The sequence below is a fragment of the Geotrypetes seraphini genome, chromosome 3 (genome assembly GCF_902459505.1).
Source record: "Geotrypetes seraphini chromosome 3, aGeoSer1.1, whole genome shotgun sequence".
NCBI classification, from domain to species: domain Eukaryota; kingdom Metazoa; phylum Chordata; class Amphibia; order Gymnophiona; family Dermophiidae; genus Geotrypetes; species Geotrypetes seraphini.
This window is the reverse complement of record NC_047086.1, coordinates 204,622,248-204,639,020: the sequence shown is the minus strand read 5'-3', so window position 1 is coordinate 204,639,020 and position 16,773 is coordinate 204,622,248. Positions and strand designations below refer to the sequence as shown.

Below are 16,773 nucleotides of genomic sequence, written 5' to 3'. Positions count from 1 at the left end.
CACAATTCGTTCAAGAAGTTTGAAGACAAATGGGAGGTTGGAGACCGGGCGATAGTTGCCGGGTTTGTTAGAGTCAAGGGTGGGCTTTTTTAGAGTGGGTTTGATAATAGCTGATTTCCAGCTGAGGGGAACTGTCCCTGTGGAGAGGGAGGTGTTAATGATGGGGAGGATGGATTCTGCCATGGCGTCTTCTGTGGACAGCAGGAGGCTGGATGGGCAGGGATTGAGGATGGTGTTGGAGGGTTTGAGTTCTCTCAGGGTTTCGAGAACCTCGGCATGGGTGGCCATATCAAATTGGGAGAGAGTGGTGGAGGATGGGGTATTTGGGATAGGCTGGGGGTGTGTAGGAGTGGGGTTGGTGTTGGTGTCAAGATTATCGCGGATGGTTTGTACTTTGGACTGGAAGAAGTTCAAGAGAGTCTCGCTATCAAGTTCTGTTTGGTTGTTGTGGCTTTTTCCTTGGGCGCTGGTGAAGAGTTGGTTTGTGAGGGTGAACAGTTGTTTGGATCTAGCAGGGGCTAGTTGTAGAAGGCGAGAGTAGTAGGCTTTCTTCGCTTCTAGGATGGCAGTTTTGTAGGTGATGGATGTGTTATTCTAATGGGCTTTGGTTTCTGAATTTGGGTGTTTGATCCAATTCCTTTCTGCTTTCCTCAGAGATCGTTTTATGGATTGGAGGTCAGTAGTGTACCAGGGAGCAGGTGTTTTATTGGTGGTTATTCGAGTTGTTTTTGTCTGGGCAAAGCTGTTATAGAGGGATTGGATGTTGGAGTGCCACGTGGAGGCTGCTAGGTCGATGGAGTGGGGATGTTGGGTGCAGGTTCATACATCTGCATATCATGATCAACTGTATCAAAGGCTGGTGAGATGTCAAACTGTAAAAGCCTCAGATTCTCCATTGATTTCTTTTTTTTTTTTAATAATCTTTATTCATTTAAAAATAATTTCAATAAGTGAAGAACAGTAAATAAAACATTTACACTATAGACATCACTTAAAATATTACAAGATTCTTTTTTTTTCAAATTCTTTATTCATTTTTCCATCTTACATCAAGTACACAATAATATATCAGTTAAAACTTGAATACATCACTTGAATTTTCTTATAATAACATCATAAAATACATAAATTTATACCCCTCACCCACCCTACCTTCAAATATTTTAATAAAAAATATCATATAAATATTATATTTTTATGTATTGATTAAACCTTTAATAGAACTTTATACCATCCCCCCTCCCCCTTTGTATAAATGTACTTTCAGAGGAAAATGGTGTCTAGTCATTGCAATAACCTGTCAATGACCCCCAAATCTTTTTAAAATTACTATAATTCCCTTTTTGTATGGCAATTGTTCTTTCCATTTTGTAAATGTGACACAACAAATTCCACCAGAAGGTATAGTTAAGTCTACTGTAATTTTTCCAATTACTGGTATTATGTTGTATGGCGACTCCTGTCATAATCAATAAAAGTTTATTGTTGCTTGATGAAATTTGACTCTTTGTTCTCATTGACATACCAAACATAATTGTATCATATGATAATGCTACATGGGTTTCTAGTAAACAATTAATTTCTCTTTTGGAAATCAATTTGGTCTCAAATTAATTGTTTACTAGAAACCATGTAGCATTATCAAATGATATTACAAGATTCTTACAGATCAATACCCCCCCACACACACACACATATTATTCCATTGATTTCTTCAAGAAAGTTGGAACATGCAGCTCCTGCCCTGGCTACATTTCTTGGATAGGGCACTCACTTGATTTCAGTGCTTAGTCCCACAAATCTTTTCCAAACCTTGTAGTTGATTCTTGAATGGGGGAAAGTGATTCTTTATTTCAAGGCCTAAAATGTATTACTAATTCAAAGAGATACTTTAGCCAACTGTAATGGTATTCTAAGATTTAAAAAAAATATACTGGAATAAGTATATTTTTTTAATTTTTAGAGTTCTTTTTATTAGCAGCTTAAATTAATGTTACAATGAAAAGGCAATGCAAATCAAACATAAAACGCATAATATACACTATGGAAAAGGAATACTTCTCAAACATAAAGGTCCATATAAAAACCTCCAATTTATAGAAGAAAATATAAACCCCCTACTTGTTCCTTGAACCTCCTTCCCCAAAATCCCCTCTCTCCTATACCAGAATGTGTAATAAAACAAACCAGCAATAAACATCCATAAACAAAGTCTATGAGCAGTGAGTAAGAAAGGGTTCACATATGCCCTCCCATTTAGCCAGAGTCTTGTTATGATATGTTGTGATCTTTTCCATATCAGCTATAAAACATAATTTTTAAATCCATTTATAAGCAGGTGAAACCTGATTTTCAGGCAGCAACCAAAGTGAGTCCTGCTGCATAAAGACAATACTGGATAAGGCATTGCTGCCTCAGAGGTGTTCCTGGAACCAATGTTTTAAACAAGTAGATCCCTGGATGCCATGGTATCTCAGATTGCATCTGGAAAAGTTTCTTTAATTCAAAACATTCAATGGCAATAAGTTCAGTTGCAGTTAAGATCTGGAACAACTTACTGGAAATATTTGTATTATAACAGATTATGAACTGTTTAGGTGACTTCTGAAAACTTGGCTATTTTTTATTTTATTATGAAGTATGCTGTAAATTGTGATCTTGAATATTGAAAAAAAAAAAAATATATAGAAGGAACCAAATCTCTACAGGAGTAAAACAGAAATCCCAAAAGGGAGTAAAAGGAAAGGTACCTACAGAGGATATGTGAAGAAAATTTGTCTACTTAGAGCTTGTTTTACAAAGTCATGGTAGAGGTTTCTACCATGGGCAAGCAAGATAAATGCTCCAACGCTCATAGGAATTCTATGAGCACTGGGGCATTTCGCTGGCCCACAGTAGAAACATCTACCACAGCTTTGTAAAAGCCAATGTTAATTTGAACTAACAAAGATTCACTAGAAGAAACTATTACGATTTTAAATTTTCTTCACATATCCCCAGTTGGTGCCTTTCCTTTCACTCTTCTTTTTGGATTTCTGTTCTATCTTGAATAACATTTTTATCCCAGGCTGATATTCTCATGAATGGGTGACGTCACTACGGACCCCTCGGTACAGACCACTCTAAGAACTTATAAAGTTCTTGATGCCTGCACCGCGCATGCGCGAGTGCCCACCCGCCCGACGGAGGCGCGCGGTCCGTCAGTTATTTCGTTTCCGCGGAGCTAGTCAGTTGCTCTTTTTTGACTTGCGTCTTTTTCACTGCCTTCTCGCTCGCGCGATACTTCTTTTTTCTTATTTTTTTCTTTATTTTTCTTAGCCATTCGACATCGCAGGATTCTCCCTTGGTGTCCGTGAATAAGCCGGCTAAGAAGCCTTCTTCCCTTTCAGATCCTCAGGTCATTACAGCAGTGAGTCAAGTCCTGCCGACCTCGAGGCGTGCTAAAAAATGCTCAGCTCTGATAGAGGTGAGTGCTTCGTCATCAGCCTCCTCATCTCCAGAGCGCAGAGCAGCACCTAAGGTACCGAGGAAAAAGCAAGCGGTACCGGTGCAGTCTCTCGAGGACACAATTGCTGAGATGGTTGAAGAGAAATTGCGAGAGCAGTTATGAGAGCAATTACAACTATTGCTCCGGTGTCGGCTCGCTCTGAGCACATGGTCTCGGCATCGACCAGGTCTGAGCCATCGATGCGGACATCCATCTTGACACCGACACCCACTAAGAAAGTGTCATCGGTGCTGACAGTTTTGTCTTCCAGTGCGATGTTGGATTTGGCTTGACATCGTTCTTCATTGACATTGCCTGAGATGATGTCGGTCAAATCAGGCAAGTCTCTTCGGAAGACTAAGCATGTCGAGCCCTCGACACCCATTTCCCAGGTTCCACAGATGAAAGACTTGGATCTTTGGGAAGACTCCAAGGAACCTATTCTTACAGCCGAAGAGGCTTCCTCAGAAGAGGATGGTTCTTCTAAGGAGCCTGTTTCAAAGCCTGAACCTCCTTTTCTAAGTTCTTGAGGGAAATATCAGAGACGCTTTCCATCCCTCTTGAATCTGATTCTAAAAAATCTAAGGCATTTTTGGATGCATTAGATTTTGATCAACCTCCTAAGGAGTTTCTTAAGCTTCCTCTTCATGACATTCTTAGGGAGACTTATTATAAAAATTTAGACATTCCATCAACTATTCCAGGAGCTCTCTTTACAGGGTGGTAGCTCTTCCTGGTTTTGATAAGCCACAACTGCCTCATGAGTCTTTCCTTGTTGTCTACTCTTAAGAAATCTGCAGGTGCCAGTGTTTATGCTTCTGTTCCTCCTGGCAGAGAGGGTAAAACTATGGATCGTTTTGGCAAATGTTTATTTAAAAATTTTACGCTTGCCAATCGATCTGGAAATTATGCTTTCCATTTCTCATTTTACCTTAAACATTTAATTCAACAAGTGTCTGCTTTCCAGAAATATTTACCTGACCGAAAGCTTTCTCTTTTTCAGCAGCATATTGCTTCCTTGTTACAATTACGAAAGTTCTTGGTTCGCTCTGTTTATGATACCTTTGAGCTTACCTCCAGAGCTACCGCCATGTCTGTTGTCATGAGAAGGTTAGCTTGGCTTCGAGTTTCTAAATTGGATGTTAAACATCAGGATCGTTTCGCCAATGCTCCTTGTTTGGGCGATGAGCTTTTTGTATTACGACCCAGAAGCTCTCAGCTCATGAAACCAGGTGGGATACTTTAATCAAGAACAAGAAAAAGCCTCCACCTACTCGTCCTTTCAGGCCACAATTTACATATCAACGTAGGTTTGCTGCTAGACCCCTACAACAACCTCAGTCTCAACCTCGGAGACCACGCCAACCTCAACAACAGCAGCCTCGTTGTGCAGAAACAACCGGCTGCACAACCTAAATCTCAACAGCCCTTTTGACCTGTTTCTTCGGAGCATAGCCAATCTTCACATTTCTCATCCATTACCTCAGCCTATAGGGGGTCGTCTTCAGTGGTTCATCAACCGTTGGGAACTCATTACTTCGGACCATTGAGTTCTCACCATCATTCGTCAGGGTTACACTCTTCATTTCCAGTCTCTTCCTCCAGACTGCCCTCCAAAAGAGTCTGCTTTGGACCCTGCACAGTCCTCAGTTCTTCATGAAGTACAATCTGTTCTTCAGCTAAATGCCATCGAAGAAGTTCCTCTCGACTAGCAGGGGAAGGAGTTTTATTCCCGTTACTTCTTGGTTCCCAAAAGACAGGAGGACTCAGACCCATTTTGGATCTCATAGCTCTCAACAACTTCTTGGTCAGAGAAAAATTCAGGATTTTGTCACTAGCTCTCCTGTATCCTCAACTCAATCTCAACAATTGGCTATGCTCAAAGAAGCCTACACGCATATACCCATGTATCCGGCCTCTCGGAAGTAACTTCGGTTTCAAATTCATCATCAACATTACCAGTACAAGGTTCTTCCCTTCGGATTGGCATCTTCTCCCCGAGTATTCACATAATGCCTCATTGTGGTGGCGGCTTGTCTACGTTTACATGGTCTCCAGGTCTTTCCCTACCTGGACGACTGGTTAATCTAGGAGATTTCCTCTCAGAAAGTGGCTCATGCGACATCTCAAACCATCTCTCTTCTTCAGCTTCTAGGATTCAAAGTCAATTTTCCCAAATCAAATCTCATTCCAACACAGCGTCTCCAATTCATTGGAGCAATTCTGGACACTACTCTGATGAGGGCGTTCCTTCCACCAGATCGACTTCAGGCTCTCATCTGTCTCTGTCAGCAATTGCTTCCTCTTCAGACCATCTCTGCCAGACACATGATGGTTCTTCTGGGTCATATGGCTTCCACAGTCCAGGTCACACCTCTGGCAAGACTTCATTTGCGTACTCCTCAAAGGACTGTAGTGTCCCAGTGGTCTCAAGCCAAGGATCGTCTCTCGAAGCACATATCCATCACATCGTCTCTTCTGCAGTCTCTGCATTGGTGGATGACCTCCTCCAATCTTTCTGTAACCATGTAAATAAGTTTGAAATCTATATATATAAAATCGGAGGTATGTATGTGTGTATGTGTGTGTGTATGTGCCGCGATCACGCAAAAACGGCTTGACCGATGTGAACGAAACTTGGTATGCAGATCCCTCACTACCTGGGGTGATATGTTCTGGGGGTCTCGCGGCCCACCTGCACATGTGGGCGGAGCTACAAACATAAAAGCAGATTTCACCCATTCATGTCAATGGAAAAAATGTAAAAAGCTGCCATTCTCACAGTAATTCAAAAACGGCTTGACCGATTTGAACGAAACTTGGTATGCAGATCCCTCACTACCTGGGGTGATATGTTCTGGGGGTCTCGCGGCCCACCTGCACACGTGGGCGGAGCTACAAACAGAAAATCAGATTTCACCCATTCATGTCAATGGAAAAAATGTAAAAAGCTGCCATTCTCACTGTAATTCAAAAACGGCTTGACCGATTTGAACGAAACTTGGTATGCAGATCCCTCACTACCTAGGATGATATGTTCTGGGGGTCTCGCGGCCCACCTGCACACGTGGGCGGAGCTACAAACAGAAAATCTGATTTCACCCATTCATGTCAATGGAAAAAATGTAAAAAGCTGCCATTCTCACAGTAATTCAAAAACGGCTTGACTGATTTGAACGAAACTTGGTATGCACATCCCTCACTACCTGGGGTGATATGTTCTGGGGGTCTCGCGGCCCACCTGCACACGTGGGCGGAGCTACAAACAGAAAATCTGATTTCACCCATTCATGTCAATGGAAAAAATGTAAAAAGCTGCCATTCTCACAGTAATTCAAAAACGGCTTGACCGATTTGAGTGGCCCACCTGCACACGTGGGCGGAGCTACAAACAGAAAATCTGATTTCACCCATTCATGTCAATGGAAAAAATGTAAAAAGCTGCCATTCTCACTGTAATTCAAAAACGGCTTGACCGATTTGAACGAAACTTGGTATGCAGATCCCTCACTACCTAGGATGATATGTTCTGGGGGTCTCGCGGCCCACCTGCACACGTGGGTGGAGCTACAAACAGAAAATCTGATTTCACCCATTCATGTCAATGGAAAAAATGTAAAAAGCTGCCATTCTCACAGTAATTCAAAAACGGCTTGACTGATTTGAACGAAACTTGGTATGCACATCCCTCACTACCTGGGGTGATATGTTCTGGGGGTCTCGCGGCCCACCTGCACACGTGGGCGGAGCTACAAACAGAAAATCTGATTTCACCCATTCATGTCAATGGAAAAAATGTAAAAACCTGCCATTCTCACAGTAATTCAAAAACGGCTTGACCGATTTGAGTGGCCCACCTGCACACGTGGGTGGAGCTACAAACAGAAAATCTGATTTCACCCATTCATGTCAATGGAAAAAATGTAAAAAGCTGCCATTCTCACAGTAATTCAAAAACGGCTTGACCGATTTGAACGAAACTTGGTATGCACATCCCTCACTACCTGGGGTGATATGTTCTGGGGGTCTCGCGGCCCACCTGCACACGTGGGCGGAGCTACAAACATAAAAGCAGATTTCACCCATTCATGTCAATGGAAAAAATGTAAAAAGCTGCCATTCTCACAGTAATTCAAAAACGGCTTGACCGATTTGAACGAAACTTGGTATGCAGATCCCTCACTACCTGGGGTGATATGTTCTGGGGGTCTCGCGGCCCACCTGCACACGTGGGCGGAGCTACAAACAGAAAATCAGATTTCACCCATTCATGTCAATGGAAAAAATGTAAAAAGCTGCCATTCTCACTGTAATTCAAAAACGGCTTGACCGATTTGAACGAAACTTGGTATGCAGATCCCTCACTACCTAGGATGATATGTTCTGGGGGTCTCGCGGCCCACCTGCACACGTGGGCGGAGCTACAAACAGAAAATCTGATTTCACCCATTCATGTCAATGGAAAAAATGTAAAAAGCTGCCATTCTCACAGTAATTCAAAAACGGCTTGACTGATTTGAACGAAACTTGGTATGCACATCCCTCACTACCTGGGGTGATATGTTCTGGGGGTCTCGCGGCCCACCTGCACACGTGGGCGGAGCTACAAACAGAAAATCTGATTTCACCCATTCATGTCAATGGAAAAAATGTAAAAAGCTGCCATTCTCACAGTAATTCAAAAACGGCTTGACCGATTTGAGTGGCCCACCTGCACACGTGGGCGGAGCTACAAACAGAAAATCTGATTTCACCCATTCATGTCAATGGAAAAAATGTAAAAAGCTGCCATTCTCACAGTAATTCAAAAACGGCTTGACCGATTTGAACGAAACTTGGTATGCACATCCCTCACTACCTGGGGTGATATGTTCTGGGGGTCTCGCGGCCCACAACTCTATATTGCTTGCTCAAGGCTGGGTTCACCCAAGAATTTATATGTTCTTGCTCCAGGAGGTGAAACTAAAAATGTTGTTTATAATCACGTTTTGCGTTAGTTGTATTGTATTCATTTTGTCAAATATTTCACATTATAATTTGAATATTGTACTTTTTATTAAGCTGTAAAAAAATAATTTCATTCACCACTATAAAGTATCTTTATTTGAATCCATTTACGGTGTTATTGCTATAATTAAATACCGTGCAACGCCGGGGCATCAGCTAGTATGTTATAATTTATAGGGCAGAAGATCTGATAGAAGTTTTTATTTTGAAGTGAAAAGTTTTGTTTGTTAGCTGGGTAATTTAATGCTGTATTTGCCTGCCTGAGAGTGAGAATTCTGGAATGTTTATGTCTGCATCAGGTCTGATGAGATCACGTTGCAGTGAGCAGTGTAGGTCAGGATTCTAAAACTGCCAGAGAGAGGAAAAAAAAGAGTTGGGAAGAGTTCAGTTTGAAAGACAGGTTGGTCTGGGGTTTGTTTGAGAATAGTTTAAAATACATCAGGGTTGGAAAAGTTAGGGAATTTCAATTATTTTTTCTTTTCTATGGGTAGTTAGAGAAAATTAAAGCAACAAACATATTTTTCAGGGTGTTAGGGTTTTGCTCCCTTTGATTTCTTTAAGTTAGGAAGTAGGTTTGCTGTTGATCAAAACTGAATCTCAAAAGAAGAAAAAAGAAGCGCTGGTACCCAACGGCTGTGTAAAATAAACAACGGAGTCCTGTGAGAAAATTTACATTTGAAATCTGTGAGAAAAATCTTTTTGAAAGGACTAAATTCTATGAGGAAAAGTTTATTTGGGAATTTATGTTAAAGTTATTTGGATATATATCTTTTAGAACTGTAATAACAAAATAACAAAAACTTGTATTTCTTGTAAATTTTTATAAAGGTAATTTTAGATTTTATGTTTAACTTTTCCCTCTCAAGAGACTGAAAATAGTGAGTTTCAAAGAGGGAGGGGTTACATTTCCAGAGGTCTCCTTTTTCATTTGCCGCCTCATCACAAGATCATCACTACAGATGCATCCCCTTATGCCTGGGGGGGCGCATATGGACAATCTACAAACTCAGGGTTTTTGGACTGTCAACGAGCAAAAATTTCACATCAATTTTGTGGAACTCAGGGCGATGTTTTATGCCCTCAAGGCATTTCAATATCTTCTTTCTCCTCAAGTCCTCCTTCTTTGCACAGACAATCAAGTAGCAATGTATTACATCAACAAATAGGGAGGCACGGGTTCTTTCCTGTTGTGTCAGGAAGCTCAAAAGATTTGGTCCTGGGCTACAGCTTGTCATCTGTTCCTGAAAGCAGTATACATTCAAGGCGAGAAGAATTATTCAACCTCACGAATGGACTCTCGACGTTCTCACTCTCCAATCAGTATTTGCTCAAGGGGGCACACCGCAGGTAGACTTGTTTGCAGCTCCTCACAATCATCAGCTGCCCCAGTTTTGCTCCAGACTTTACTCTCCTCTCCGTCTGACGGCGGATGCATTTCTACTGGATTGGACGGGTCGGTTTCTATATGCCTTCCCTCCACTTCCTCTCATATTGAGAACTCTGTTCAAACTCAAAAGGGAGTCAGCTACCATGATTCTCATTGCTCCACGGTGGCCCAGACAACATTGGTTTTCCCTCCTCCTACAACTCAGTTCCAGGGAACCCATACTACTTCCAGTGTTTCCTACTCAGAATCAGCAATCCCTTCTACATCCCAACCTTCCATCTCTACACCTGACAGCTTGGTTTCTCTTGGGCTGACTTCTACTCGATTACTCCTATCTCAGCCTGTTCGTCAAATTATTGATGCTTCCAGGAAACCGGCCACTCAGCAATGTTATCAACAAAAGTGGATTCGGTTTTCTTCCTGGTGTTTACTTCATCATCATGATCCAACTTCCTTGGCAGTGGAATCAGTGCTGGATTATCTCGTTTCTCTGTCAGACTCTGGTCTTAAGTCTACATCTATTAGAGTCCATCTCAGTGCTATTACTGTTTTTCATGAGCCAGTGCAGAGCAAACCTCTTACCGCTCATCCTCTGGTATCCAGATTCATGAAGGGCCTTTTCAATGTGAAACCACCTCTCAGGCCTCCACCTGTAGTCTGGGACCTTAATGTGGTTCTTAATCAATCCATTGTTCTTCCTGTGTTTTTCCCAAAACCTCATTCTCACCCTAGGGAACAAGCTTTACATACTTTAGACTGTAAACGTGCTTTGGCTTATTACCTGGATTATACAAAGCCACACAGAACCTCTCCCCAACTTTTTCTCTCATTTGATCTAAATAAGTTGGGACAGCCTATTTTCAAGAGAACGATTTCCAATTGGTTTGCTGCCTGCATTTCATTCTGCTATGCTCAGACCGGACTGACACTGGAGAGCCGTGTCAGAGCCCATAAAATTCGAGCTATGGCAGCCTCTGTTGCTTTCCTCAGGTCTACTCCTATTGAGGAGATCTGCAAGGCTGCCACCTGGTCCTCAGTTCATACCTTCACTTCTCACTACTATCTGGAGTCTTTCTCCAGGCGGGATGGGCACTTCTGCCAATCTGTGTTACAAAATTTATTTTCTTAATGGCTAACTTTTCCACCATCCCATTCTGTTAGCTTGGAGGTCACCCATTCGTGAGAATATTGGCCTGCTTGTCCTGGGATAAAGCACAGTTACTTACCGTAACAGGTGTTATCCAGGGACAGCAGGCAGATATTCTCACAACCCTCCCACCTTCCCTGGTTGGCTTCTTAGCTGGCTTATCTTAACTGACGGACCGCTCGCCTGCGTCGGGCTGGAGGGCACTCGCGCATGTGCGGTGCGGGCATCAAGAACTTTATAAGTTCTTAGAGTAGTCCGTACCGAGGGCTGCATGGTGATGTCACCCATTTGTGAGAATATCTGCCTGCTGTCCCTGGATAACATCTGTTACGGTAAGTAACTGTGCTTTTTGGGAATGCCTGGATTCCAAGTTTGATTTTTTATAATTGTAAACCACATTGATCTTTTTGTGGTATATGTGAGATATAAGAATATAGTTAATATTAGCATACAAGATTGGAATAGGAATTCTGATCCTTGCTACTGCACTCTTCTGAAACATCCTTCTTGCCTTCCTTAGAATTCTAGATGTCTACTAGGCTCCTTAACAACCCAAATATTGCTGGTACTTGTGTAGAAGAACTCCAAAATGTTCCTTCTACATTTCTACTGAGGAAGATTCTGCAGACCTGCTCCTATTTTGAACTTTTCCTAAAGTGATATAATAGAGGAATGGCTTAAGAGGTCCATTGCTGAGTGTGGGAGTTCAGGGTGAAAAAAGCCACAGCATGATGCTGAAATGTTGGTTCTACCTACTCAGATGCGGTGAGACCCAGACAACTGCAACAATCCTGATGCCAGCCATGGAAGCCTAAGAGAACATACTGGATAGGACAGTTAGAGACATATAAAAAAAATGGATGGTGGACACTAGAGAATGACATGGGGACAAATTTATCCCTGTCCCCATGGGAACTCATTTACCCATCCCATCCTTTAGAGTTATTTTTCTGTCCCTGCCCCATTCTTGCAAGCTCCATCCTCATCTGCACAAGCCTCAAACACTTTAAAATCATAAGTGTTCGAGGCTTGTGCGGTTAAGGCAGAGCTTACAGGAATGGGATGGGGAAATTGAGTTCTTGCAGGGACGAGGACAAATTTGTCCCCGTGTTATTCTCTAGTGGTCACAGAGAAGAAATGTCAAAAGGACAGGAGACTCTGGAGAAAGTTTAAAAAAACAAACAAGCCCAAGAGTAGATGAAAGACACTAGGAAAAGCAACACTCAAAAAATAAAGGTAGAATAAAAGTATTTTTTTTCTAGATTTATTAACTATAATATGTCAGCTTTGGGAAATGTGTCTCCCAATCCCTCTTACTATTTTGGATCTCTACTATCTTGGAATGTGATAGTATTCTAGGAAGGGCACATCTCAGTTTTCCTGCCCAGGGCTCTGCAGAATTGATGACAAGTGGAAGTGGGTCCTTTACACAGAAGTGATAACAGGGAAGAAATGGTAAACTACAGGCAGTAAGCCTCATGCTAATGGTAAGAAAAGTAATGGAGTCACCGCTGAAGGAAAAGATAGTTAAGTTTCTAGAATCCACTAGGTTGCAGGATCTGAGGCAATATGGTTTTACCAAAGGAAAATCCTGCCAAATCAATCTGATTGACTGGAAGACCAAAGAACTGGATAAAGGGCATGTGCTAGATATAATCTACCTGGATTTCAACAAAGCCTTTGATATGGCTCCTAACAGAAGACTCATGTATAAGCTGAGAGGGCTGAATTTAGGATCCAAAGTGGTGGTCTGAATTGGACTCTGGCTGAATGACAGACGACAGAGGGTGGTGATAAATGAATTTGCTCAGAGGAAAGGAAGGTGAATAATGAAGTGCCTCGAGGATCAGTACTGGGGTCAGTTCTATCTAATATATTTGTCAAAACATTGCTAAAGGATTAGAAGGAATAGTTTGCATTTTTGCAGACAACATGAAGATTACCAAAAGAGTGGACACCCTGGAGTAGAAACCTAGAGAAGAAATATCCAAAAACTGGAAGAATGGTCTAAGGTCTGGAAGTTAAATTTTCTATGAAGAATTGCAGAGTGTTATACTTTGGGTGCAGAAATCCAAAGGAGATGAATGAAATACACAGCACAGCTCAGGAGGGGCCTTGGGGTGATGGTGTCTGAGAATCTTAAGGAGACAAAACACTGTGATAAGGCAGTGGCCACAGCCAGAATAATGCTAGTCTGCATAGAGAGGGGTATAACCAGCAGAAGATGGAGATGTTGATATCCCTGTACAAGTCATTGGTGAGGCCTCACTTGGAGAGTATTGTGTTCACTTTTGGAGGCTGTTTCTTGCTAAAGATGTAAAAAGACTGAAATGGTTCAAAGAAATGTGATGAAAATGGTATGGGGTTTGCACCATACGACATATGAGAAGATGATCTGAAGATGTATATCCTAGAGGAAAGGAGAGATAGAGCTAATATGATACATACGTACATGTCATACATTCAAATACAGTGGAACCTTGGTTAATGAGCAAAATTTGTTCCAGAAGCATGCTCATAAACCAAAATACTTGTATATCAAAGCGAGTTTCCCCATAGGAAATAATAGAAACTCGCTTTGATACGTTCCACCTCACCCCCCCGAGGCCAGCGGTGCTGCTCCCCCCCCCCACGCAAACCGGCACCCCCCGCCCAAACAACTTGAACTTACCCCCCCCATCTGGCACCGGCACGCAGCCCACAGGATGAGCTGGTGCCGCTTGAAGATCTTCCTGCCTCTGCTGGGCCTTGAGCATACATCTGCGCCTGCTCAAGGCCTTCTAATTCTCGGCGAGAGGGAGAATTAGAAGGCCTTGAGCATGCGCAGATGCATGCTCAATGTAATGTAATGTAATTTATTTCTTATATACCGCTAAACTCCATTAGGATTCTAAGCGGTTTACAGAAAAATAGACAATAGGGTGCATTAAAATTATAAGTAAAATAGGTACTTAGAAATTCCCTTACTGTCCCGAAGGCTCACAATCTAACTAAAGTACCTGGAAAAATGACAATTAGTAGAGTAATGAAGAAATAAAATAGAGAATAGATAAGAAAATAAACATTCTAATAAGACTACAATGATCTAAAGGACTTTGAAAGGTTGAAAAAAGAGGGGAGATAAGAATAGATGCAGAGGGAGAACCGTTGAAGCAATAGAATTCTGGGGAAATTTAAATGAAATTTGAATAATAAAATAAAACAAAATAAGTGGTAAAACAATAAGTGAGATTAAAAAATATATCATAAACTAAAAAGAATTGAAAATAAAATCAAAACAGTCAAAACTGAAGTCCAGCTTGAACGGGCCCCCGAGCCAACCGTGCCCCGCTGGAACGGGCCCCCGAGCCAACCGTTGGTCCGATGGCCGGACTGCAGCCCTCCTCCGTCGGTTCTCCCCTGCTGGAATGGGGGAGGAGCGAAGACAGTGTCGGGTGCCCCGCTGGAACGGGCCCCCGAGCCGACCGTTGGTCCAATGGCCGGACTGCAGCCCTCCTCCGTCGGCTCTCCCCTGCTGGAATGGGGGAGGAGCGAAGACAGTGTCGGGTGCCCCGCTGGAACGGCCCGGCAGAGGCAGGAAGATCTTCAAGCGGCACCGGCACATCCTGTGGGCTGCGTGCCGGTGCCAGATGGAGGTTAAGTTCAAGTTGTTCGGGTGGGGGGTGCCGGTTCACGCGGGGGGGGGGGGTGGCTTTGCGAGCGGGGGGGAGCAATGCCGGTTCTCGGGGGGGGGGGGGGTGCTCGCAAATCGAGTCAACACTCGGTTTGCGAGACAAGTTTTGTGAGAATGTTTTGCTCATCTTGCAAAACACTCGCAAACCGGGTTATTTGCAAACTGAGGTTTGACTGTACTCGTATTTGAAAGGAATTAACATACAAATTTTTCTGAGAGTTGAGAAGGCGGTAGAACTAGAGAGCATAAAAATGTCCCTCATCATGGTTGAACAGATTTGGATGAGCTGGAGAGGTCTTTGATGGCAGTTCCATTAGTAGGGGAACAAGGTCAGTGCTGAGCAGATTTCTATGGTCTGTACCCTGAAAATGGCAAGGACAAATGAAAATCAAATATGCATCTTCTATAATCTTATGTGTCCTGTATTAATGATATGAGGTGACTGTTTATTGTAAATTTTTCAAAATTCCAATAAAAATTTTGAACTAAAAAAACCCCTAAAAACCTATCTCAAAAGACTTCAGAGCGGTTGACAACAGTAAAAACATTAAAATAAAATATGTATTGAAATCTCTCTGCATAGCTGGTTCTCAATGAGTTGCACTTTAGATCTCTGTAACTGCAATACATTTATCTTTACTGCTTATGATAGTCACATACAAACATCGTTCAAACCTTTCACATAGGCTAAAATGTCTTTCAGAAGGCTAAGCAAAATTCAAGATGTAAGGTTTTTTTTATATATATATTCTATATTTTACCAGCCATGAGCATCTCTATAACTTGTAATAGAAACAGGCAAAGGAGAGTTTGCATAACCATGCCAGATTAACTTCTTGTCATCACGAGATAAGTCTAGGTCTAATTTTTTTTCCCTGTTTCCATGCTGACTGGTACTCATTGCCCAGTAAAAAGCTTTGGAGATGAGTGAAAGGACCAGGATTGGATCTGAATATCACACTGACAAAACTAAAATTCTACTCAAGTATTTCCCAGAATTTCTCCCACAAATAATACTGTATACCTGGATCACTTGAGGGAGTAGGGAAGTAGCTGGGAACCCTGCATAATCATTTAGTTATATTTCCGGGGCAATGGAGAAGGAAGGGGATCCTTATAATGGGGCTGTCTCAGAGTGGTTTTGGGAGAGGCTTGCTGCCACACCACTCTTGCCTGCACAATGATGCCAGTCCTGCCAGGGTCTAAATTCATTGAGTGCTTCCTGGGATGTATTTCCCACAAATATGTTCAGTGTCAGCACTGCAAGCTGTATTTTTTAAAAACCATGGGTTAACTGTAATTACTTTGTGCACTGCAAGATCTGGACAGCTAGCACAGAGTGTTTGAAAATACTCCTAGACTATCATACCAAAATTGTTTGTATGTGTAGGAGTTCTGGTTTACATGGCACCAGTTGAATTTAAGCCCTATATAGGATAAGCTGAGAAATTGAAAAGTCCCATGAGGTATGCACTGCCTACAGCACAGTGCTGACTACTTTGTCAATAAGTGATTGCTTGTTTTATCACCAGATTCTTATTTGTTTTGCTGGGACCAGTGGGAAAGGCTCAACAGTACCATGAGATTGGCCGATCAATGGCAACCATAATGACTGATGAGGTATGATTTAAGTTCTGCTCTGTTGTCTATAGTATATTCCCTTACAGCAGGGGATCCTCAAATCCAGTCCTTGAGGTCCACAATAGAGAATGACCCGGGGACAAATTTTGCCCTCTCCTCACAGGAACTCAATTTCCCCATACTGTCTCCATGAGTTTTGCCGTTGTCCCTGTTCCAGTCCCATTCCTGTAAGTTCTTCCTTAACCCACACAAGCCTCGAACACTTATGATTTTAAAGTGTTTGAGGCTTGTGCAGATAAGGACAGAGCTTGCAGGAACAGGGCATGGACCAGAGAATGGTGAAATTTCTGGAATCCTGTGGATTCACTAGAGGTAGGTCTTTTCAGACAAATCTGATCAATTTCTTTGACTGGGTGACCAGAGAATTGGATAGAGGGAGTGCGCTAGATGTGGTGCATTTAGATTTTAGCAAAGCCTTTGACAGTGTTCCA

The 16,773-nt window shown here is 42.3% G+C and overlaps 1 protein-coding gene across 4 annotated transcripts in view; it reads left to right on the top strand.

The window, feature by feature from the left end:
• Positions 1 to 16,773, top strand: part of SLC4A8 (solute carrier family 4 member 8) — a 536,451-nt gene that overhangs the window by 261,354 nt on the left and 258,324 nt on the right. For all 4 annotated transcript variants that reach the window (XM_033936812.1, XM_033936813.1, XM_033936815.1 and 1 more), the window contains one exon: positions 16,234 to 16,321. In XM_033936812.1, coding sequence (XP_033792703.1) covers positions 16,234 to 16,321 — 88 coding nt within the window. The remainder of the gene's footprint in view (positions 1 to 16,233; positions 16,322 to 16,773) is intronic.